This window comes from Rhinichthys klamathensis, unplaced genomic scaffold (assembly GCF_029890125.1).
Source record: "Rhinichthys klamathensis goyatoka isolate OS25496 unplaced genomic scaffold, OSU_Roscu_1.1 h1tg000110l_1, whole genome shotgun sequence".
NCBI lineage: Eukaryota > Metazoa > Chordata > Actinopteri > Cypriniformes > Leuciscidae > Rhinichthys > Rhinichthys klamathensis.
Genome location: NW_026606648.1, coordinates 3,026,828 through 3,052,310, shown reverse-complemented (window position 1 = coordinate 3,052,310; position 25,483 = coordinate 3,026,828). Strand labels below are relative to the sequence as shown.

The following is a 25,483-nucleotide window of genomic DNA, read 5'->3' as shown; positions in this document are numbered from 1 at the left end:
GGCCTGGGCTAATCTCCTCAGGGACCTCTCTCCCTGGGGAGGGAAAGGAAGCTTGCCCAACCTGCTGTCGGCTATGGCCGACTGCCACCACAATTCCTGGTCAGTCGACTGTCGAATAGCAGGAAAAGACATACAGTCTGCTGGGTTCTGTTTTGGCCGGTTCATTCTGTTATGGCGATAGCAGAAGAACCCAAGCGCAGACGGTATGCAAACACACAACGTTTATTATAACAGAAAACAGAGAAAACAAAACCCACGAGGGGGCAAAACAGTACAAGATAAAGTAAACGACTAACCACACTAGACTAAGACTTTGACATTAAACTAAACAGGAACAAGACAGGCTTTTACAAGATCGCAACTCTTAGACAAAACACTCGACAAGGTACTCACTGGGTATAGACATGGCACGTAAGGCAATGAACCGGCACAGGAGAGCAAACACAAGGAGATTAAAAAGGGAACACTAATGACAAAGACAGGTGAAGCTGACTAGACAAGGACAGGTGAAACTGACTAGACAATAATGACGAGACGAGGATAACAAGGGGGCGGGGTAACGTAACGAGACAACACAAGCACATGGCTCAAAGCACAAGACCATATGCTTGCACACAAAACATGATTCTGTCATGATCCTGCCTCAAGACTAGAGAAAATCAAGGACACTAGGGCAGAATCATGACAGAATGAACCTTATTGGTTCTTGCTGAAGCTCAAACGTGCTGTGTAACACGAGAATGAACCTCATTGGTTCTTGCTGAAGCTCAAACGTGCTGTGTAACACGAGAATGAACCTCATTGGTTCTTGCTGAAGCTCAAACGTGCTGTGTAACACGAGAATGAACCTCATTGGTTCTTGCTGAAGCTCAAACGTGCTGCTCGATACATATGGATTAGTTTTACGATCTCTTTATGGACTTTTTAAAGAGTCAAAGCTTCAGTTGAGTAGCTGTCTATGGAGGTAAAATATGCTCATTTGTGTTCTGAAGTAACAGTTTGCCAAAAATAAAACTTCTGTCATTGTTTACTCAGTGTCATGTTGTTCCAAACATAAAAGACTTTCTTTTTTCTGTGGAACACAAAACAAATTATATTTTGAAGAATGTTCATGCTGCTATTTTTCATACAATGAAAACATAGAAACCAGGGGCTAAAGGATAAAAAAGCACCATAAGTGTTCTGCATATGGCTCATGCACTTCTGCTATGTTCAATTGCACATGTGTAAAACAGTTAGGGTGTATTCACACCTGCCTTGTTTGGTTCGATTGAATCGAACTCTAGTTCGTTTCCCCCCTTGGTGCGGACCTTTTGGGCAGGTGTGAATACAGCAATCGAACTCGGGTGCGGACCAAACAACCGAACCGAGACCCAGCTGAAGAGGTGGTCTCGGTACGGTTCCAAACGAACTCTGGTACGGTTCGTTTACGGTGTGAACATGAACCGACCCAATTGAAAGAAAGCACTGCGCCTTTGAGTTAACAGGCTTCCGTAGTCGGAGATTTTGGCATAATGGTTTGTGTTATTGTTGTTCAAGTGCGAAAGAGAATTCCAATCCGGCGCGCTGTCTGGCCACACGATACTGTTGCGCGTCTTTCTGCGCGCCGTGTGTGCATCATTGGAATGGAATGAATGAATGAATGAGTGTGTGCATCAGGATATTCACATACAGAGCGTTCTCTTTAGTCAATCGCGCATAGATGCAAAAAAAGCTTTTGCAGTCCATATAATGTAACGATAGTTACAATACAAGGATGACGCTGCGTTAAACTGGACAAACTTAATCGCAAGCGTTAACATTGACAGCACTTGTTAGCAATATATACAATAAGAATCTCATTATTTGAATGTGTGAACATAGCCCCTCTCTATGAATGAAAACTTTATACCTTATCTGTCTTCTGCGCAGTTTCTTCATATTGCGTTTGTACAGAATAACACAAAATTAGTAAAATAACAAATATTGCAGTACGAAATATCTCCATGCTGAGCCTTTTTTGCACTTCCTGATTTCCCTACTTGAGAATCCTTGTCCAATGAATGGACGACCTCAGCACACGTGTGGTTTTGTTTACAAATTTTGGTTCACTTGCAAAAAGAGCAGTGTGAAAGCGAACCGTACCAAAAAAAAAAAAAAACAATTATTTGGTCCGGACCAAAGCAAGTGAACTATCGGACTTTCTTGGTGTGAATACACCCTAAGTGTTAACTAAAACTACTTTAACTATTAAAATATGTCGTGGTTATTCTCTGTTTAGTTTGATTTTCATGAACTTTTAGTTTGTTTCTCTTCAGTTTCCTGTTTCCTTTGTTCTAGTTTCCCGCCACTTATCAGTTACCATCATCACAGCTGTTCATAATTGAGTTCAATATCTTGTGTATTTAAGTTCCTCTTGGGTTTCTGTTGGTTATCCGGTATTGTTTGTGCATTACACTCTGTCTTGTATTGTTTGCTCTTGTTAAATAAACCTTGTTGTTATTTTGAACCACTTAATCTGCTTTCCTCATCATCATTTGACTTGATTCGTGAATCTATAACTTTTATAACTATTAAAAAATATATTTCTAAGCTTTAATTTATATTTATTTCACTTTTTGTAATTTAAATACTCCAGCTTCACCTTATTTTATATCAGATAGTTGCCAATGCGACATTTCTCATTTTTGTTCAAGTTTTTATTTAATATTTGTATTTTATTAAATTAATAGTTAACAGTAACGTTTTTTAATAGTAAAGTTTAAAGTAATCTAAATTACAAATGCATATAACAAAATTACTAAAACTAAAATTAACATATTAATATGAATTATTTAAATATGTAATAATAATAGTATACAAATAATACGAAAGCTCGGCAAAAAAAAGAGATTTTTTAAATTAAAAAAAGAGCAGCGTGAAGAACATACTTCTAAATATCTCGTTCTGTGTTCCACAGGAGAAAGAATGTCATGCGGAGATGAGTAAATGACGCTCAAATTTTCATTTTTGGGTAACTACCTTTAGATGTACTAAACTTTTCTTCCATTCTCAGTTCCATATCAGTTCCCTCCCTTTCCCTCCCCCTTTTTCTATATCTTCCTGATTACCCAGCTCCATCTCATTAACACCAGCATGATATACAGGGACAATCTCAGCAACATATCAAAACAAAAATACACTTATATATATAAAATATTGTCACTTAGAGCCCAAGAGGCTTGAAAAAAACCCAACATTCAAACATTCAGGAACAAACATTCATGGAAAACAAGCAGCAAGAAAACCTGATAAATGTGAATAACAGTAAGGATTTTTGTAGTTGTTATTTTGGCGATCCGGTTTCTTGTGACAGTCGGAGGTCATGTGTGAAAGGTGAAAGGTTATATTTGGTCTATGGGGTGGTTTATCCCCTGCTAGGTGGTGATATTCCACATAACATAACAAGTGTCTGGATTCTCAAAGAGAACATAGTGTCCTCCACACGCACTCACTGGAGGCTTATCTCCATGAATAAGTGGATAATGTTGGTGCCCATGCTGTGAAAGTGTTTCTAACATGGCATGATCCCACACTGTAGAGCCAATCAGACACCACTCTCAGACTGGTTTATCACCTCTAACACACTGTAGACTGTAGGCTATACAAACAAACATAACACTTACATTTTATTTTTTGGCCCAGTTCTACTCTCTTTGCCAATCAATGTCTTTATCAGTCATAGTTTATTTGTTTTCAGAAGGTGAACGTCAAGTGCTATAAAGTAACAAAATTTTTCACTTTTTCTTAATGCAGGGCTGTCAGATGTTTCCAACCCGATAAACTGCACCAGATTGTCAGGCAACTCCAGAGATCCGCTTATACCAAAATGTCAACGGTGGACAGTAACAAAGTATCTTTACTTCGTCCCTGTACTTAAGTACATTTTTCAAGTATAGAAACATGTCTTTCCTCATTATTTTGAACATAAATCATCACTTGCTAAGAGACACGATAGCGGTGTCCGATTCGTGAACGAGCTGATTCTTTTCAATTAACCTGTCAAATCGGTTTCCAAGTCGTACTGAACGATTTCTTAGTGATTTGGACCGATCCGACTGCATTTGTTCTCGAGTCAACAACTCACTGATTCAAATGATCCGGTCAGAGCGAGTCTCCAGTCAACAATTCACTGAATACATTCACAAAAATGAGCCAAGAACGGGAGATCTTCTGAGCTTGAGTGCACATGACTGGTGGCACGAAAAGTAAGTTACTAATGCCGTATTTTAGGATTTGTTATTGTAAATGAAAATCATATTTAGGTCACGACTGTCAGTTGTTTGAGAACTAAATCTGCTGTAAAAGTGTGAGCTGTTTAATCCCACTGCATGTCCAAATTTGACACTCAAATGTCATTGACCCAGTTATGTTTCATCTAGTTTCAGATTTTTATCCAGTTACTTTTTTTTTTTATTGTAGCTGATTCAATCAAAGATGAAAACATGAGGGTTTTTTTTAAAAATTAATTAAATAATAAGTATATTAAAATAACTGAAGTATATATTTAGAAATGCATTTTGAAATATACAGAATATAATTTGAAAAATGACTAAATATATTTTACATATCAGTTCATGGACCTTCTGCAGTACTTTCATGAACCACCAGTTGAAAATGTAAGTATACGGGACGAGCAAGTGTCATCAATTTTAGGTTGCTATCTGTAATTTAGCAACTTGTGCAAAATCCCCAGTGTGGGCAAAACTAAAGTGGGGAGACTTGTTAAAAAGAATGAGGTAATTCTGCTGTCGGCATCCTTTACTCTGTGATCGCTGGAGATTTGAACGCCTTCTTAAGTTTCATGGTGAACTCTATGTGATATATTAGCTGTCCTCGAATGGAGGCAGTGATAGAGAGAAGGAGGATTGGAAGAGATGGAAGGAGGGGGCGATTAGACAGTGGGACAGCAGGTTTGGAGTTCTCTCCCTACTTCCGTTTGGAGAAACCCGATACCGTCCAGTAACTGTAGCTTTATCAGCATCTAAATATGGGTGGCATCCCACAGCATGACCCTGGAGATTCAGGTCAACAGTTGTGTATAAGTCTGGGACTCTCTTAGTTGCTGTCATGCCTACACTAATCCAACTAGAAACCCAACTTAGATGAACATTTTATTGCTCAGATGTTGTGCTCATAGCTCATGTTGCTGTCATATATCTATTTATCTATACATCCATCCGTCCATCCATTGACTGTATTATTTTAATTAATTATATACATAGTATATATATATATATATATATATAGCTTCTGTTTGTTTGCTGATCAATGTTTATATGTGAAAAAAGCCTAAAATAAATCTCTTCATCATTTAAAACAATCGATTCTCTTCAGAAAATGTATACTAAAGCGCTCAATTCATATGGATTAGTTTTACGATCTCTTTATGAACTTTTTGAAGCACCCAAAGTGTCAGTTGCATAGGCTTACTATGGAGGGACAGAAAGCTCTCAGATTTCTTCAAAAATATCTTAATTTATGTTGAGAAGATGAAAGAACGTCTTACAGGTTTGGAATTGGAACAACATGAGGGTGAGTACTTCATGACAGTAATAATGAACTACCCCTTTAACTAAAGCAAATGTTCCCATTTCCTTCCCATTAAAGTGTTTCTGCCTGTGCTATTCTACAGTTCTGAATGTTGTCTTCTCCCTGTAGCTATTTCTGTTCCTTTTTCTGCCTTTCGTCTCTCTCTCAATCCCTCCTTCTGTCCTAATCAGCACTTGTGTTTGACATGCATTGACTATAGTAGAGAACGCACATACACACTTCTTGCATGTGCTGAGCTAATGCCACTCAGAGGGATTTGTCAGGTCTGGCAGTTCTCCACTGTGTCGACTCTCACGTGGTATGTCAACTGCCCTGTAACCATGGAGATTCAGCATTTTCTGCCCTGTCATCCAGGGATGTGTGTCTGTACCTGAGCTTGCATTTCTCCCTTTCACACACATACACATGCAGACATGCATTCCTCTAGGACCTCACTCTCTCTCTCTCTCTGTATTGGGTTTAACTGATGAGCCAGAAAATTAAACCCAGTCCTCAAGTATTTCGAGTCCAGAGTCACTTCAAAGCCTCGCTGAGGAGAGCATCATATGGCCATGCGTGACATCTGCGTCCAATTAGAGATTTACATGAACAGGATCCTCAAACCCTTCGGCGTATCTGTCACGACCAATCAGCCAATCACAAACCACCACCTTAAAATAGATTTAGAAGCCATTTGGATAAGTCAAAAGCACGATGGACTCTCTTTGATGAGTTGATTGACGTCAACTGTCTTTGATTTCTTATTAATAGTGTTTTTCTAGCTTATTTTATGAAGAATGCATTTTCTTTAACCAGACTCCATGGATTTTAAAGACCCCCTGTGGTGAAAATCAAGTTTTTAATGTTGTTTATATGTCTGTGTGGTGTTTTTAATATGCTCCTGCTTTCGTTTGAGGGTGCCTAACACCCTCTAGCACCCCGGTAGAACCGGGCCTACCTGTTTAATAGCTCTTCCTATTCTGAATAGTGTTGTCAAAAGTACCAACTTCGGTAACAAGTCGGTACTGAAATGTTTTAATTGTGAAGATACCAGCATTTCCAACATGTTTTTGAAGCGTTGATCATTGTAGCCAATCACATACATATATGTTAAAGGGTTAGTTCACCCAAAAATGAAAATTCTGTCAGTAATTACTCACCCTCATGTTGTTCCAACCCCGTAAGACTTTCGTTCATCTTCAGAACACAAATTAAGATATTTTTTATTAAATCTGAGAGCTGGATCACTCCTCCATAGGCTTCTTAAGGGATCGAAACTGGCCGGCCCAAAAGTTATGAAAGACATCGTTAAAATAGTCTGAGTGACTACAGTGGCTCAATCTTAAGTTTATCAAGCGACGAGAATACTTCTTGTGCGCAAAAAAACAAACAAAAATAACGACTTTATTCAACTAATCATTTCCTTCTCTGTGGGCCGTGAGATTTCACGTGAAACTACGCAAAGCTTCTAGGTTGTACGTCACGCATCACACACATGACCAGCGTCGGCCAATAGTGAGCCTGCGTGTGACGTGCAACCTAGAAGCTTTGCGCAATATCACTACGTGAAATATCACGGCCGTACAGAGAAGGAAATGATTAGTTGAATAAAGTCGTTATTTTTGTTTGTTTTTTGGGCACAAAAAGTATTCTCGTCGCTTGATAAACTTAAGATTGAGCCACTGTAGTCACTCGGACTATTTTAACGATGTCTTTCATAACTTTTGGGCCGGCCAGTTTCGATCCCTTAAGAAGCCTATGGAGGAGTGATCCAGCTCTCAGATTTAATCAAAAATATCTTAATTTGTGTTCAGAAGATGAACGAAAGTCTTACGGGGTTGGAACAACATGAGGGTGAGTAAGTACTGACAGAATTTTCATTTTTGGGTGAACTAACCCTTTAAGCGCGTGAACACAATGGCCAATCAGAGGTGTTTAAGAATCTGTTCAACTGCGATCAAAATGCTAGAGGGAAATGCAGGTATCATCAATTTTTTTTAAATTTCAGTACCAACTTGGTACTGAAGTCGGAACTTTTGACAACTCTACTTCTGAATCAGTTTCTGGTTCAAACACATATGGCTAAATTAAACCAATATTTACACTTGTTATTGTGTAGCGTTTACTAGAGTTGAGTGAGTGGATCAGGTAGTCCGAGCTGGTGCGATTGAGTGGAGGCGGGGACTAAAAGAAGCAAGGGTATAGAGTTATAATCAAGCTATTTTAAAGGCATGAATAAGTCATTTTCACAGGAAAAAAAAACGTTTAAATATTTCATTTTGATTATTAAAGATGAGTTTTAAGGGATACAATTTTTGACTACAGGGGGTCTTTAAAAGACTTAGCAAAATGCTATATTACTAGAATAACTGAATAATTCTAACATACAAGCTTTACTCTTTATTTCACACTCTCTCATTGATCGCTGAACAGACGAGGATACGCAACAACTCTCAGAAAACTGAGTGAGACCGAGGACAGTTTCTTTGTTAGACATCCCAGCCCATTTTCATACAGCTAAATCTTCAAAATTTTCCAGATTAAGCAATGCTCTCTGAGTCTGCATATCCAGCCATGACAAGTAGAAACCTGAAGTAATGCTGTAAAACTTCATATCACAGTTTTCTAATACATAACTGCACCTCAAAGTTATAAGCCTTGGCTTTACCACACTGAACCACTGTACTTCTAGAAGGCTCAGATAGTTCTTTTTGCTGTTTGAGAACAAAAAAGGTTATATAAAAGTAAAGGTTTGTCCCATTTTGCATACAGGACAAATGTACACAAGTACTTGGATGATGCACTTGTTTAACTGAAGTGTGCAACAGATTTTTTTCAGTAGCAACAGATTTTTTTCTTCTGTATTGTGACGTACATCCAAGTGATACGGATTATTGAAAAATAAAAAAATCTAGGGCAGGGAACATGGTTTTATCCACTGGTTGTTGACTGGATGGAAGCAGATCTGAATGCAAGCTTGAGGGCGATTGTAAGAAACGGGCAGGATTTAAGCGGACTAAATGATTGGAGAAATCTGTTTCACCGCAAGATTGAGTTATGACATTTTGATTAAAAAATTGCAAGGTCAAAATAAAGTAAAAAATATAGAAAGGGGTTATGAGGTCCAAAAAAATGTCAAGTAGTGGACATGGCGAATACTGAAACATGGGTTGAGTTAGAAGTTTAGCGTCACCACACATTATGTGTTTTTTGTTGGAATAATCATTGGAATGAAGGTATGAAGGTCATAATAGTGCCGGTTAGCAACCATGCTAAAGCTAGCGGCAACACCATAACTTTTCCTAATTTTTTTTTTAGCAACGTTAGCATTCCATTTATGACAATAACACCATTTTAATTTTCATACGAGATGGACAGTGTTTAGTATAATTTAAGACACAACTTAAATCTAAAGTTCACTTCAGCGTCTAAAATGCTCACAACCTTCAATTACCCACTTCATTCACTTCAGGCACTGCAGCCCTGAGAAACACTTCCTGTCCTTAAGATTGTGTATCAGCGGAAGGGATCCAAACAGTGAAACCTTACGACACTCTGGATTTCACCAAGTGGAGTTTGCAGACCTTCAGTCTTGAATAGTCTGCTACTTCTCAGCTGGGTGGTGGGGGGATTTTTTTCTCTGGTTTGCACCCAGAGAGAAAGTGAAAGCGAGAGAATGAGCAAGAACTTTTTAATATTACAGCTCTCTGGCTGTTATATTGCTCTTTTCTTATATCACTCTTCTGTCGTCACTTCTGATAGTCCAAAAGGCCCTCAATTGTAGAGTAAAGGTATCACCAAAGCCATTCAAAGTCATTTCACATGTTCTGATTAAAATAGCCATGAAGCAAACAGACAGAGCACAGTGAAAGAGTTTTTCCAGGTCACTAGTGGATAGTTTGAGTTAATGCAATGCGCTAATTTCCTGACATTTTTGCACACAAGATCATAAATGCAATGACTAAATCAATATCCAGTAACCTAAAATGCATGTTTCTCTAGAGGATTCCTAAAGTAATGTACTCATCCTTAAAAATTGCTAATGGAATCTCTATCATAATTTAGAACCAATTTAATAGGATCAAACAGGAATCAGCTAAAAACGAAATATTATCCAAATGGATGAAATTAAGTTCTATGAAATTAACCAAATAAATTGGGTAAACTTAGGTTTAAGTTTAAGTTGAGTATTTGAGGATCCTTTAGGATTGGTTCCAAGTTATGAAAGGAATCCCACTTGTTTGACTAGTATACTTTAGTCATGGCATTTAACCAAGAATAGCATTTTAATGCATACATGGCAAGGTTGTTTTATCCAGCTATAATGTCAAATGTCTTGCATTGGAGCAGAAATTAACAGCAGAAAATGTAGCAACACAAGCAAGAATAACTAAAATGTTCACTCAGGGTTTTAAAGGTTATGAGACCGTGATGAGATATGAAACAGCTGTTTTTGTTCAAGTTTTCTGATAAGCTTCATTCAGCAGAAAGCCACTGCTTTCAGTGGAAGCATATAGGCTACATCAGCAAAGATCAAAATCAGTTGGGAAGAGTGGGGTAAGATGTGTCAGTGGGTAAGTTGTGTTGCCCCCTTAAGCAAACTATAACTAAAAAGTAGATAAATCATGTTTTTTTTTTTTTATATATATAATAATAAGGCGTTTCCCCTGAAACTTTTAGCTGTGCAGGCCAGTGCCGCTAATAGTGAACTTTGCCTCCAAATACAGGAAGTTCAAATACAAAATCTTTAAAATTGTCACTACATTTAAATATTCTGAATATTAATGGTTATCCTTAATGAATAGGCTATACAAAATATGTTTATATTTTATTCTAGGCTACATCATTTAGCCTATATTCCCCAGGGTTTCACCTTGACATGCTTAGGGCAAAATGTACCACTTGACCTGTTTTTAAAATAATTAAGAATTTTATTGTCCTTAATATTTTTAATTTCATAGCAGCATTCTACAGTTTGCCTCGAGGCTATCCTTAAATAAAAAGTGACACAGCTTAACCAACTCTTCTCTAACTTCAAACTCCGAGGCTGTGCGTCAAAACCAGAGTGTGCTGCCTACCTAGACTGCCTTTTTGGGCATATAAGTATTTATGGGTGAGCCCGGCGTCTACGATGCCCAAAAATACTAGATAGGCTGCACACTCGGTTTTGAGGCATATAGCCGTAGGAAACATAAACTCCGAAATCTTACTGCTAATTTTCGGGCTTCCTTTGCGCTCGCCGGTAGAAGGAAGATCCACGAACTGAACCCGGTGTCCGGACATCTTCTGCACCTCTCCAGACTGCTCGTCCCTGGCCAAATATCCGCAAAACTTTCGCTTATTTCCCGCTTCCGTCTGTCTGAGTCAGTATATGCGCTATGGATGTGACCAAAGGACACAAACTCCTTCATTAGAGAGGAGAGACTCCGAGGGAGGGTGAGAGAGAACGCGAGGGGGTTTTCAGCCCAAAAAGTAAATAAATAAATAAATAAATAAGGAACTTAAAGTCCACATGACTGCAGAATTACGTCATTCCAATTTAAAGCAGATTGTTTAGTTAGAGATGTTTTGCCGTGAAATCTTATTTGTATGCATATTTTCCTACTTAGCCTATTTAAAACGATGTGTCTTCATCAACATACTCAATATGATAATCTTATATTATATAAGAAATAGCCATGGAAGTTTAATTGACAAAATGTCATAGTGCTTGACCTTGTCCAGTATGGATGCAGAATGCACAAACTGACCATTTGTTTAGTTCTTTAAGCTTTATTAGAGCCCTAATTGACATACAAATGAGTCAGTGGTTTGATTAGTTGGGCTGATTGACAACTTCAAACTATCATGAAAACATGCTCCATCCCACACATACACAGTGTCATGTGTCAAGGCCTCGAGGTTTATTCGTGTGTCCTGTCGCATGATCCAAAAGATGCACTATGGTCTGCATAAAAAGCTGCATGATTTCTGAGGCATTGTATTTTATCATACAGCGCTTGGCGTTCGGACTTATACTGTCATCTAGTGGCTGACACGGGAACTACCACAACATCTCTTGACAGAAAGAGCTCATTTCGAATGCCAAATTGTCAATCTGAAAGGACGGGGAGGATGTGATTCTTTCATGTAAAGGGTAAAAGTTGTACTCGCACCTTATAAGTGCAGTCCTTTTATTTATTTGTTTGTTTGTTATATTTAAATCGGCTCAACAGTCTTGTGTAGTAGGCTAACCAGGGTTATAATAGTGAACTAAAACTAAAACCATTTAAAAAAAATCTCTAAAAATAAAACAAACGCAAACTGAAATAAAATATAAAAATAATAGTTTGCCCCTTTGGATCAATATATAAAGCTACCTACGTATCATCAAATCATTAATTAAAAAGGGGGTCTAATTGTATATTGTTAGAAAAGAGGTGTATTATTTCCAGATAGCCCATAGCCTTCCACATAGTACAGAGGTCATCTCCTTCTTCTTAATAAACCTCCTGAAACGATGTAGAGAGAGAGAAATAAAAGGGGGGTGGGTGGAATATTGCACTTTGCAGGACTATTTGGATTTACTGGCTATTATGATGTCTAGCCACATCATTATGATGTGAATTTGGTTATTTTATAATAGTGCATAATAGTTACAATCTGTTTGTAATACTAGATTGTGCTGTTCCATACAGGGCTACAGCAGTAAAGAGTGATCCGTCTATTCAAGGAAAGAACATCAAAGACCCCCATCTAACCAGAGGAGCCACTTTAAATAGAGATAACCACCCTGAGGTCAGTCTTCAGAGTAGCCTAACAAGATCACAAGACTGACAGATATATATGACTCACCCATATATATTCTCATTCCACATTTGTATCATTTTATTTCACAATCTGGGTGCTGTGTCTTTAAAGGTCAACATTTATGTAAAGCCATGTTCTGGGAACCAAGAACATTTCCTTTAGACTTTTACAGATGTTATAAGCTTGTGTGTTCAACCTTTTCCTTGTTGCTAAAAATGCATCTTTTTCAGTATGTATTTGGACAGTGGTTTTCAATCTTTTAGATATGTGATCATTCTGATGCAAGGGACCCCATCGTAAAATTTAAAAGGCAGCTATAAATGATTTATGTTTATGTTTTATGTTTAAAGGCACAATTTAAAGGCCCCAGATTATAAATGTGTAAAAAAAAATTGGAAAGAATTATACTCACTTAGTACTGCACTGTGTATTATTTTAACTTTTATAATTCATTTTATTTTATTATTTTTTGTTTATTAATATACTTATTTATAAATATATAATCTAATATTTGTTAAAAAAAATGATCTAAGTTGTATTTTAATCTATTTTTATTTACTTAAATATTTGTATTATTTATTTTTATCCATTTTATTTTGAACTCATTTATTTATTTTCACATTTCTTTACACTGTTTTTATCTAAACATTTTCCTGTACCCCCTAACACATCACTGTGGCCCCCTGGGGGATCCTTGGACCCCTGTTTAAAAACCCATGTATTGGGATACGACTGGGTGTTTTAATCATTTTTAAGTTGTTTAAGGTTAATAGTTCACAACAACAACAAAAAAAATCTGTTATCATTAATTCACCATCATGTTATTCCAAACCTGATGCGTGACATTTTTCTGTGCAACACAAGATATTTAGAAAAATGACAGAAAGGTCATTTTTTGTCTTCCATAGAAGAATTAATGTCATGTTTGAATGACATGAGGGTGAGTAAATTATGACAGAATTTGGAGAATTTTTTTTTTTGAAGGGGTGATATAAATAAACAAGTTTTGAAATTGTTTCAAAAGAATTTATTCAAAAATACATATTTGTAAAATAGATTTCAGGCACTTGAACATAAGAGAATCATCAGTTTAGTGTATAACACAGCAGTGCAGGTAATGGACTACAGGGGAATAAATATACACACACATAAACATTGACAAGAACTGCTGGAAATGTTTGTATAAGTGCGACATATTCCATTCAGGTGGATGAAAAGTTCTGCATAACAGATTACAAAACAATAAACAGAAAAAATATACAAGACTTAAAATTCTGTAGACAAACATGCAATCAAAGCTAAGAAACATTCACTCAGACCCAAAAAGTCCTTATTTTACATTTCGCACCACAAATCATCTTGTGCACTGCACTTCAACACATTTATGAAAAAAAATGAAGACACACAAAGATAGAAATGTAATAAATTAAGGCAATATTTAATCACGTGAGGAATCAAAGTGCAATCCATTTGGAAACATCAGAATGAGTTACAGTATCCCCAGTACATTCTCTGATTGAGTTTCAGTGCAGACCGTTCTGCTCAATGTACATTTTGGAAAGGGACGCCGCCATGGACTTGGCCAACTCCTCGTCCCTCTTGCGCTGCACCTGTGTGTGACGGCACCAGTCGTCATACTCCGGGTTGGGCCGACAACTGTCCAGCAGCACATCATAATGACCGTTACTAAGCCAGCTCAACCATATGGCCGGTTTAGACAAGTCATCTTCGCCCAGGTAGTGCACCATGGTTGATACCGTCGGGCTTTCCACACTACCCCCAGTGGTCAAGTAGATATTCACATTTAGCATCTGACTCATGGCCAACAGCTCTGGATAGCCGGCCCATGCACCGTCCTGGGCCGCATTGATCAGAAACTCCCCGACGTCTCCTTCGATGATGGGGTTGAACTCCTCCAGGTGGTCGGCGATGTGGTGCATGGTTTGCTCTCTCAGCTCCTTGTGCCTTGACTGGTCCCCATAAGCCGCCTTGGAAATGGCCCGGTACAGGCAGTTCCCATCTGGGATGATGTGAAAGCGGTATTTCTGCCTGTCGTGGAGGTATTTGTTTTGTTTCTCCACTTCGGCCAAGTAACGGGTAACCTTGTTGTCAACGTCACTTTTGTTGGGTGTCACTGTGGGCTCCTGGAGGATGCGCAGCTCAAAGACCGGATTGTCATCTTCGATGCTTTCCTGCCTTTGGGGGTCTTTAAGAGCTTCTGATGAATCAGATGAGGGTCTTTGTGCGGTTTCGAAAGTTCTGGAGGGTGTGGCATCACTTAATAAACATGGCTCGCGTCTTCTCTCACAAACTCTGTAACTGTCTTGATCAAAAAACCTATCGTAGAGAATTGATTTTTTCTCACTTATCTCATCGTTGCCATCCTCAAAAACGCCTCTTCTGGGATCTAAGTCCAAGACGGAATCAGAGTGGTGATGATGATTATCTCCGTTAACTGCGTAGGAAACCCGTTTGTAGTGCGTTTCCAGAGGTCTATGGTTTGTGCGCGGCTCCTTCGAGATGTGAATAGGCACAGATCTCTCCACACCATCCGGTCGCGTGATGATAATCTCCGCGGTGGAAGTGTAGAAAACCGGCCTCATCGAGGTGGCCTCATAACATGAAAAAGCAGGCATGTTCGCTTCAGTCTGTTCCCCTCCAGACAAATAGCCCGAGTGAGCTATTGTGGCGCTTCCGTTAACGGCGTTTCTGACCACCTCCAAAGAACCCGAACTTGTCGTTGTTGCGTTATTGCCGACACTGGTGAGAGTTACGGAAACTTTCCGAGAGGAGCCGGGGTAGTGTGTTAACGCGCTGCTGTACAAGTGCATTTTCAACGTCCTCCCTTTATACAATACGCCTTGGCCTCGTTGTTACCGAATGATGACAACACGGTCCAAAAATAATCTCTGTCATCAATAGCAGCGAATGTGTAGGGAGCGTTTCCATGGATCCTCGTTCCCCGCTGCTACAAAGTTGTCTTGCGTCAGCCCCAAAGCAACCCTAATTTTAGCGCGAGCACTGGTAACAGGACCCCGGGTCTCTGACACACCGCCCGGGCCGAGGAGACGACCTGCACCCCGCGGGAATGCGAAAGATGTGATGTGTCACTGGGACTCTCGGCGTTGCTCTCGCTTCTGTCCGTGTTTACGCTAGCGCGCGCGTCAGGGCGGCGTCGTCAGATTGGAATGCGTGCAGTTTGCCAAGAGGCCGCGCGTTCCCAAACAGCTCAGAGGACCAGCGTCTCAACAGCGAGGAAGTCCCGCCTCACACTAAACTTCATTGGTCCTACTTAATCAAGAAGAGTTGGCTATAAATCACCTTAAGTATATTAAAGACTTTTCTAGGAAATGTAGTCAGGTCGATACGGCATCAACCCAAGCTTCAATCCAATAAGTTTTTTTTCCCCCATAAAAGTAATGCCGATAATTTGCTCGTTTAGCTTTCATCTTTCGTTTTCCCTTATATGGTTTTAAACTCCCATTTGACACTCAGTTTCAGAATTGTGAACATTTTGTTCACACAACACAGAGTTCCTGATTCTGACTCATGACCTCATATTCTCCAAAGAGAAACTCAAAACCCTTTTACTGCACCTGTTCTGTCCTCTCTCCTTTAGTTCTATCTATCTATCTATCTATCTATCTATAGATAAGTGAAGTCACTGAACGGATCATGGTTAAATTGACGGTAAGTTAAAACGACACAAGTTTTAAATAGCTTCCATAAGTTTCATGCATAGTTCCAGTGTTCTCATGCCCCTTTATTGCTTGTGTTACTGAAAGGGAGAATATCTCATGTCCTCCGACACCTCCTCCTAAAAGAGATCACTATACACTGCCTAATAGCCTATATGTAGGCCTACAGGTCAGCATAATATCAGATGTTAAGACAGAGCATTGTCATTTTAAATACATTTAATATTGGTATTACACGGGTACATTTATATCGAATAGGCTATATATCAAAATATATCGGTTTGATGTTTTATATAAAAGATAAGTCATTAGTATGTTTACCAATAGGTGGCAATCAAATGCTTCACGCTTTTTGGAGTAACACGTCTGCAGTTCAGCAATGTAACACCAGGGGGAACTATTGGTCTCTGTTTATCGGATAATGGCAACACGCCTTCTTTTGACTGCGATGACTGTTACACAATCCAGAGCTGTGTCAGGTTTATGAGAAATCGTGAATCATCATCACGTCCATTGTAGTAGAGCCAATCTGCATAAAGACATTACCTCACCGAGTTTTAAACTACTTGTTTCCTTTAACAAAGACAATGATGTTTTGTTGTAGGCCTAACATCCGATTGTTGTGGACATGGGCTATTGTTTACGTCAAGTCCAGAATAACCTGTGCTCTTATCAACGGCAGTAAATTGAGAATTAAGGCCAGCCAGACGTATGACGCAGGCACGCCTCGCATGGAAAAGTCAACGACCTGACCTATATCTACAGACTCCAAATACAGCGTTCTAAGCCTTACCGCCATGTGCCTCAGTGTTTTGACTGGCAGATACGCTTGGTTTTAAAGGTCTGCGTCTGAATCATCTATGTATATAATAATAACGTGCCTAACCTGTGCGTGGGCACTATTTGACGCTAAAATTCTGAACTGTTTAGGTTGATGCGCCTATTTGGAACCATTACAGATGAACATAGGGTTCGATATGAAAGAGAGATAATCAGCGTTAAGAATTCTGAGACTGTTGTGATTTGAATTAGGGACGCGTCACCAGGACAGCTGAAGAAACAAGCGATTCTTGCTTTACAACCATCTAATCCCAACGGTCAACTGAGTATCACGCAGCGCTGCGCCAACAGGAAGCATCACGCACTGCTTACAAATGGAGCTGTGATGGGAACCGAGCAATCCTTACTTAGAATTAGAACCCCGTTTTTAAAATGGTTCATGACCATTTCGTTAAAAGTTTTCGAACGCGCATTCGGAAAACCTTCCTTAAATCGTGTGATAGTGTTTGTTTTGTTCACCACTGATTAGCAGCCGCTACCAAATCTAAAGCGCGGAACATAAAGCAACCAGTGTATCCGATTCCTGAACAAATGACTCATTTGAGTCGGTTCTTTTAATGAATTGAAAACACTTACAGCGCTAACAGAGAAGTCCGATTCCTGAGACGATGACTCTTACAAGCCGGTTCTTTTCAGTGAATCATTCACATTAATGCGACCAGTGTAGTTCAGTTCCCGGGCGAATGATTCTTATGGCTGTTTCTTTACAGTGAATCAAAACACTTTAATTATTCTGACTCGCTTACTAAACAGCGATTGTTGCAAAACTTTCATTAACTGTTACTGTATTATGTTTTACTCTTAACTCGTGAGATTAAATTAAAAGCGCACGTTAATTGTAATCAGTGATTTCTTATAAAAAATACAGTTTTGTTTAGTTCGTATTTTTAATATAGCCTACAGGTACGGCCAACGGCTGGGTTGCATGTATGCACGCCGCGTCTGAGAAGTCTATTAAAAACTGTAAACATATTGTGCAAGAATTGTTAAACTGGTCTCTAATGTGTTCTGTTCTGATAAAATCAGCAATCTTAAATGATGACACGATTTCTGAGGGCATTATATACAGCTAATAAGAACCGCGTTTTAAAACGTTTTAAAAGAATCATTAATGGAACCGGATATTCCTTAGGATTCTCTCACAGCATCATGGACATCTGTCACCTGAAATAAATGCCGCATTGCACCTGATAACACATCAACACTATCCTGCAGCAACACATTTTTGTCATTTTTTTAAATCTCAGTGAAAAATACAACGCACGTCCAAAAATATTGTATTGGAGTAGGGCACCTAACAAAAGTATGCAGATGAAAGCAAAGCAGCCCCAAATATATCCCTGCCATGTGTCTGCCTCTTGGTAATGTTAACCTACATTCATAATAAACCAGCTTCCTGTCTCTCTGCCGCAGTCATTAAAGGGAAACGTGCAGGAACTAGATCCAATTCAATGTCCAAAACACGTCTCCACAAACCCATCCCTCGTGCTAGGATCTATCTCTACACGTTTAAGATTCGAATGGGTTTGTCAAAAAGCTCCTTTTCTGTCTCTTTTACTCCTTTTTGTGTGTCTGATGTCAGATTTTTCCCTCTTGCCCTCGGAGGGGGAGGATCTAACCGCGTTGAGTCACGCAGCTGTCAAAGATAGCTGTCACCCAGTTTCCACATCAAACACACTGAATGAGACGCGCAGCCTGTCCCAGGTACCCGACAATGTGTTGCGTCTCCGACAAATGAAAAACGCGCTCCGCGGCGATTCCTCGACAAAAAGAAATATTTCTCTCGATACTTCGTAACAATCTGGAATATTACAGTTGTGTGTGATTAAACCGAGGAAGAATCGACCTCCTTGTTGCCAACGTGAAAAGGGGAATTTTGACGGACATGAAGACCAAAAAGGGTATGTTTCTTCTCGATATGGGTGATATAGCGGCGATATATGTTATATTTTTTCATCGGTGATTGTAACAAATGGATCTAACTTGTCGGTGATGGTTGAACAGAAAATGTCTGGCATTGTCTGCTATTGTTTTCCGCTGCAGACAAAACAGCCTTTTTCTCACCATGTGCTGGCGGGCTGTCACAACGAGCCGTTTCGCGTTATTAACACGCATTCACAATATAAGCTTTGATTTGTACAAACATGGTTATATAGCCTAACAGTTGCATGTATTTTAGATCTTTTATAGTGTTGTTCCACGAACCAATCTATAGCTATAACTTTAAATAGTCTCAAAGGTAACTCTTTTAAGGGTTTTGTCGTGCATGTTTAAGTGTGTAAATGCCTTCGTGTAATAGTTGAACTCGTTGGCTTGGGAAAAAAAATGTTCACGCGCTCAGAGTTTCTCATAACACTGACTCAAGTTTTGTTGGGAAAATGAGGGAAACTTTCCAAGTGTTTTTTTTTTCTCTCTTTTTTTCCTGACGACTACTTTGTTGCTTTCTCAGCATCTGAACATTTTGTCGCGGTGTAAAATGTGCAACAATAAATGCTGACCTCCTTTTGTGAAGTTTGTGTATTTCGCGCCGCTTCCTCGAGGCGACGCTTTCACATTCCCTCCGACCTCGTGTCTCTCACAGCACACAATAGAGCCCGAGCTATTTTCTGTTATTAAGTTCATATTTCTCATATATTATGACGTATGACCGCGTAGAGAGTCGTGTCAGCCTTTTATCTGTCATCTGGCGTGATTTCACACGTTTTAATCTTGTAAAAAGTCGAAAAAACAGAGTTTGAAATGTCCCACAAACGACATTCTTTTGTTCGGTCTTGAGATTTGCAACAGGTTCCCCTCCCCCTCCTCCTCCTCATGTAGGCCGACGACAAAGTTACTTCTTATTACTCCTCTTCACAAATTTAATCGTTTTCTCACACAGCATCAAAGATAAACGTCTACGTGGTTTCACTCGTTTCGTTTTTAGACCGTTAAGTCCCACGCTCACACTCGAGCTGAAGTTGGAAAGTTTTCTTTCACTTACAGGGTTGCTCATGAACTAAAAGTCCCCTTCAGCACTCTGAGTGAAACGTCTTATTGACAAACTAACCGGTTTATGATACTTAGGATCAAGTGGTAATAATATTCAAGTCATCATTATAAACAGGAAAAGTTGTCATATCAGCGCTTAAATAGATCAGACCAAAATCATAACTCTGTCATCTTTTACTCACCCTAATGTTATTCCAAACCCGCATTACTTTCTTTCCAGAAAAGGATTTGTTAGGCAGAATGAGTCATGATTCACTTTATTTTCTTTTTCATACAATGAAAGTACATTAGTGATTGATACTGTCATTCTGCCTTTGTGTTCCATAGAAGAAAATCCTACATGTTTGAGGGTAAGAAAATATTGACAGAATTTTATTTTTAGGTGAACTGGCCCTTTAACTGAGTTTTAAAACAAAACAGTATGTTTATCCAAAGTTTTTCAGAGTGTGTTTACAGTGCTCGGAAATGCACAATGACACCTAGAGTCTGTGATGCCTCCACTTTATCCATGAATCACATGGCTTTGCTTGACAGCAGGGATGTGACACATCAGCTGCCACACACACTCTCTCTCTCTTACAGACGCACGCTTATACATGCATACAGACGGCCAGGCGCTGTTGTGTAGTGTTCTGCAGTTGGCATTTTGGAGGGAGAGACTGTGTGTGTAAGATAGGGGGAGGAGGAGAGTCCTTTGCAGGGGTTGGGGGGTTGATGTTTGACTGGGTGTCTTTTGTCTTCCTTCACACACATGGGTACACACTGATTCCAGTTCCCTGAATCACACTTATTGACTGTTAAAAACAAATTGCTCATACATCAACCTGACTTCACACTTTTCCTGGTTCTTGAAGCCTTTTTTTTGTATAGAAAGAAAGAATAATGTTGTAAACTTAATCGTTTTTTAAGTGGCAGTGTTTCTTGTCTCGTATGCCTACAGGTGTGTTGGCGATGTCCGGTAGCGAGACGGACGACGAGGACAGTTTGGATGTGCCTCTTGACCTCTCTTCAAATGGAGGAGGGTCAGGGAAGAGAAAGAGGAGAGGAAACTTGCCCAAAGAGTCAGTACAGATACTCCGGGACTGGCTCTACCAACACCGCTATAATGCTTATCCATCAGAGCAGGAAAAAGCCCTGCTGTCCAAGCAGACCCATCTCTCCACACTACAGGTACTGAACATCTATAGAAGTGTGTATATGTGGCCTAGCACAGAACTAAACAAACAAAGTTCCCAAACAAACAAGGGAACAACTGCATGTAATACAGCTTTAAGAATAATCAAAGTTCCCATGGTCATGAAAAACTGAAATATCAGGGAATGTTAAAACTGTGACTTCCGAGCAGTATTATTTGTATATTAATGTAGCATTTAATAATATTTCCAATTAGCTTTAATTTTACATTTTTAACTCAAAACTTCAGTTTGTTTTTCATCTGATATTTATATTTTATTTTATTAAAGCTTTTTTTTTTCAATTACAAAAAAACAACTTTAATAGTTCTAGTTAACAACACTGTTTTCAGGCCTGGAAAGTCACAAAAAATGATCTCGTATACTTTTTCTAGTTTTAGTTTGTTGTGAACTATTTGATTGTTTAGAAATTGCTCGTAGTGATTGCAACATCTAAAATACTGTATATAAAATAGATTAAACAATATAATATATCAAAAATTGACTGGAAAGTCATGTAAATTCATTGGCCAAAAGGTTTGGGAACTCTGAATAAAATAAATTTGAATGACTCAAAGCAGTTTCTGAAGTTATGCTTCAGACAAGGTCTGAAGTTTCTCACGACTGCTTGTTTCTGTCAAGAATGCGAAGGGGAATTTTTCAGTTTTCTGCTTTGTTGATCAGTAATATATTTATATGCTTCACTGGAGAGCAGTTAACTGTCATCAATGTCTAGTTCAACTGACATTGTGTGAAGGAAACTGAAAGGTTCAATGTCATAAATAGAAGAGAGCCAAAAGAAATACGTCAGAGAAAGAAAAAGTCAGCTCTTTTCGCTAGCGCTACTGCGTTTAAGATCACACGTTCGGTCCCCGCTGAGTTTTAGCGTCATATAAACAACACTTCCTGTGAATGCAGTCAATGGAGAGAATTCCTGTGGACAGATGAGTGAATAACTGTTTTGAGTCATCTGAGATGTAGCCACATAGAGAGAAAGAGAGGGAGAGAGAGACTTGCTCAGACACTGGGCCAGGAATTTCCCCTGCGCTCAGCCAGCTGTCTCACTAACAATAGGGAGACACAATACACACACATTAACATAGTGAAGACTACCAGGCTCAGGCGGACCGTTGGATACACAATACAGCCCCATTACCCAGAGAGCCAAAGAGGCTTCTCTTCTGAAGAGACTCACTAGAAGACAATACAGGAGCATTACCATACTGAGGACTGCATCTTGAAAACGACCCCTTTAGATACCGAGAAAGAAAAGTTATTTCATTATGGCATAATGTGTGTATTGGGAAAGTAGGCCAGAATAGAATTGTAAAAGTCAAAACAGCTCTTAAACAGCTCTCTCTCTATATATATAATTATTAAATTATATATTTTTATTTTTTAATTATAATAATTAAAATGTGTATATATATATAATTATTTATAATTAATTAAATTATATATTTTTTAATTATAATAATTAAAATGTATATATATATATATATATATATATATATAATTATTTATAATTAATTAAATTATATATTTTTTAATTATAATAATTAAAAATCTGTGTGTAATATATATATATATATATATACACATAATTAACATTGACTCTATGTTCCCTGCTTAATAGGATTCATTTTAGATCTGCAATGTAAATGATCAGTGTTACCTGTGGTGCATTATCTACATTGACTCAAAAGGCCAGTGGAGTTCAATTGTTGATATAAACTAAAGGTGTTAACAGTCAGCCATTACTAACAAAGTAATTGGTCTTTTTGTAGAGATGCACACCGAAGTCACTTGTGTTTTCTATACCCTGAAAAAATGTTGGATTTGCATTAGAGTAGATCTCACACCCCCTCAGGTGAGACTCGCCAGAGCCGTGAAAGATACAGCGCTATTAGCATGATTAAGGCCTAAAGCCCTTAGGCCCAACAAAGAGCCCAATCTGAGGGATAAAGGTGAACTGTTACTTAGGTGATTGAAAGAAATCCTCACTGGCAAAAGCTTCCTGCTTTCAACTGCCAACTCAGCTTTTTAAAAGAGGAAAAACAAAAATAGAGGCAGAGATCCGTCACATGTTAACTCAATACAGCCTCATGAATTTCCATTTTAAACTTGAGCAAGACAGCGTGCAAACAAAATGAACAAAACAAAAGGTTTTATAGGACTATAGGCTTTGAACTTTGAAAGAAAATAACAGGTGGTAGAAGTTCGAGATAGAATTTGAGGTTGTTCATCCCATAAGAAACTAACAATATTTATTTGCTTAATTATATATTTTTTATTATAATGCTTTAAGTTTAGTTTCTTATTTAATAAAAACTTAAATTAAGTTAATAAAAGTAACTTTAAAAAAAAAATATATATATATATATATTTCTTTTTATTTTCTGGCTTTAAAGAACATTTCCAAAAAAGTACAATATTTAAAAAGTACATATTAAATTGTCTACTACTTCATTATTGGACTGTAGGACATGATATATGTAATAAAAAATATTAATAACAGGATCAAAATTTTTAATACAGTAACTGTGATTGTGCTTGTGATTTCAATATATGATCGTATCTGCATTTAAGTATTAGCATTTTGATGTATCATAATCTGCTCTTCTCTGCACAGGTGTGCAACTGGTTTATAAACGCCCGGCGACGACTCCTTCCTGAGATGCTCCGGAAAGACGGCAAGGACCCCAACCAGTTCACCATCTCGCGGCGGGGCAGCAAGGGAGGCGAGATGCTCAGCGACAACTCCCAGTCCCCGAAACATGGTCTGCTCGCCAACGGAGAGGACCGCAATAGCTACGAGCCCGGCTCGCCTCACTCGACCACCAACACGCCCACTTCTAACGGTTACCCCAAAAAAGCCCTGTCCCCAAAAACACCCCCCTCGCCCGGACCCGTCTTACCCAGACCCTCCGTCATCTGCCACACCACCATCACCACGGGCACGCAAGGCATCGGCTCGACAACGCGCCTCGGCGTGGAGGGAGCCACAGAGCTGCCTCTCACAGACGTGGCCGGCCTGTTCGGGTGTCGAGGGGAGGGTAACGTCAGCCCCCAGAGCGGCCTGTTCAACACCCCGCCGCCCACCCCGCCCGATCTCACCCAGGACTTCAGCGGCTTCCAGTTGCTGGTTGACGTGGCGCTGAAGAGGGCCGCAGAAATGGAGCTGCAGGCCAAACAGCTCCTCGCCTGAAGACAGAAAACACGGATGGATGAATGAAAAAGCTTCATCGATGTTTGTTTCTTGCCCCCCCCCCCCCCCCCCCCCCCTCCCAAAAAACTTGACTGAGCAACAGAAAGCAAACAAGCATGGCCTGATCATTTCTATTTTTGGTAAATGTAAATCAAATTGATGAGGATTCCTTTATGTAAAGCATTTCAAGGTGCCTTGGCAGTCGGTTCTTTTTTTTGTATTCCATTTCTATGTAAATAAATATGTATCTTTTCATTTTGTACACAGGGGACCAAAACCAAACACAGTAATACGACTTCCTGTCTTTCCTTCTTTACAAGAAGACAAGCTCTTCTCCCATTCCTCATGAGTCTTTCTTTCTCGTTTTCAGAGATTCGGCTCTATGATTGTCGATTTTGCCTCATTTTTAGAGAACACGTCTGATATTCTGCCTCGTTTTTTTGCACAAAATGGCAGGTCATCTCAGTATCTTATCAACTCTAGCTTTCTCTCCAACAGACTCTAATCACTACTGCACCGGGTCATTCTGTGTCTCATAGATGTTCAGTTTTTTGTATTGTTTTTTTTTTTTCGTTGTAAAATTTCAGATGCTGTCGTTAGTATGTTTCTTTTTTCCTTTTGTTACTCTTGAGGGATATTCAGATGTAGCAGAACTATAGTCTGAGGTTTCCTCTGAATACTCAGTGTAGAAACGGCCAGTGAATGTGCCCACATGCTCCCCACACCACCCCTAAACACACACACATGCACACACACACACACACACACACACACACATACACACCTTGGACAAGTGAGCTGGAAGAATGAACACTACATGAATTGTATTAATTTTTTTTATTTCTTTTTTGTTTTGTTTTTGTTTATTACGTTGAGACCACTTTCAGAGGATAAAGGAAAGAATGGTTTTATGTCACCAAATATGTTGATTTCAAGGTTTTGGAACCTTAGACCAGTGCATTTACAGTAGCCAATGTGACATGATGCCCAATGATGTGACTTCTCCTCCTTACTGTGCAATGTATGTGGCAAATAGGGGTCACACGGTGTTTAAATAAAGTTTTGTTTTCTACAAAATTAATTTTCTTTCTTCTGCTTATTTTTAACTACATTGTTCGATAAGTGTTTCTAGTGGGAAAATGGAAAGGTTCTTATAATCAAGGCTGTTTTTTTGTTTGTTTTTTATCATGGGAAAGATTAGCCTTCAGATGACACTTCTTTCCAGTAGTGTTTGAAAA

The 25,483-nt window shown here is 38.9% G+C and overlaps 3 protein-coding genes across 3 annotated transcripts in view; 1 reads left to right on the top strand and 2 right to left on the bottom strand.

Annotated features, from left to right (window-relative positions):
* si:ch211-285f17.1 (sickle tail protein homolog) overlaps positions 1–10,917 on the bottom strand; it is a 150,940-nt gene extending 140,023 nt beyond the window's left edge. Inside the window, exon 1 of the mRNA XM_056254172.1 lies at positions 10,761–10,917. Within this exon, the coding sequence (XP_056110147.1) occupies positions 10,761–10,833 (73 nt within the window). The 5' untranslated portion in view covers positions 10,834–10,917. The remainder of the gene's footprint in view (positions 1–10,760) is intronic.
* A 2,434-nt stretch (positions 10,918–13,351) lies between these two features.
* LOC130087707 (OTU domain-containing protein 1) lies at positions 13,352–15,697 on the bottom strand. The gene has a single exon (XM_056254167.1). It carries the CDS (start codon positions 15,168–15,170, stop codon positions 13,863–13,865), a length of 1,308 nt encoding a protein of 435 aa, XP_056110142.1. The 5' UTR covers positions 15,171–15,697; the 3' UTR covers positions 13,352–13,862.
* Positions 15,698–18,494: 2,797 nt separating this feature from the next.
* tgif1 (TGFB-induced factor homeobox 1) lies at positions 18,495–24,315 on the top strand. Its single transcript, XM_056254165.1, has 3 exons — positions 18,495–18,778; positions 20,806–21,035; positions 23,670–24,315. Exons 1-3 carry the CDS (start codon positions 18,763–18,765, stop codon positions 24,243–24,245), a joined length of 822 nt encoding a protein of 273 aa, XP_056110140.1. The 5' UTR covers positions 18,495–18,762; the 3' UTR covers positions 24,246–24,315.
* The last annotated feature ends 1,168 nt before the right edge of the window (positions 24,316–25,483 follow it).

Excerpts from the sequence above, each read along its gene's own strand:
- LOC130087707 (XM_056254167.1), bottom strand. The coding sequence starts at position 15,170 with ATGCACTTGTACAGCAGCGCGTTAACACACTACCCCGGCTCCTCTCGG.
- tgif1 (XM_056254165.1), top strand. Across the intron at positions 21,036-23,669 it reads CCCATCTCTCCACACTACAG|GTGTGCAACTGGTTTATAAA; the intron begins GTACTGAACATC and ends TTCTCTGCACAG.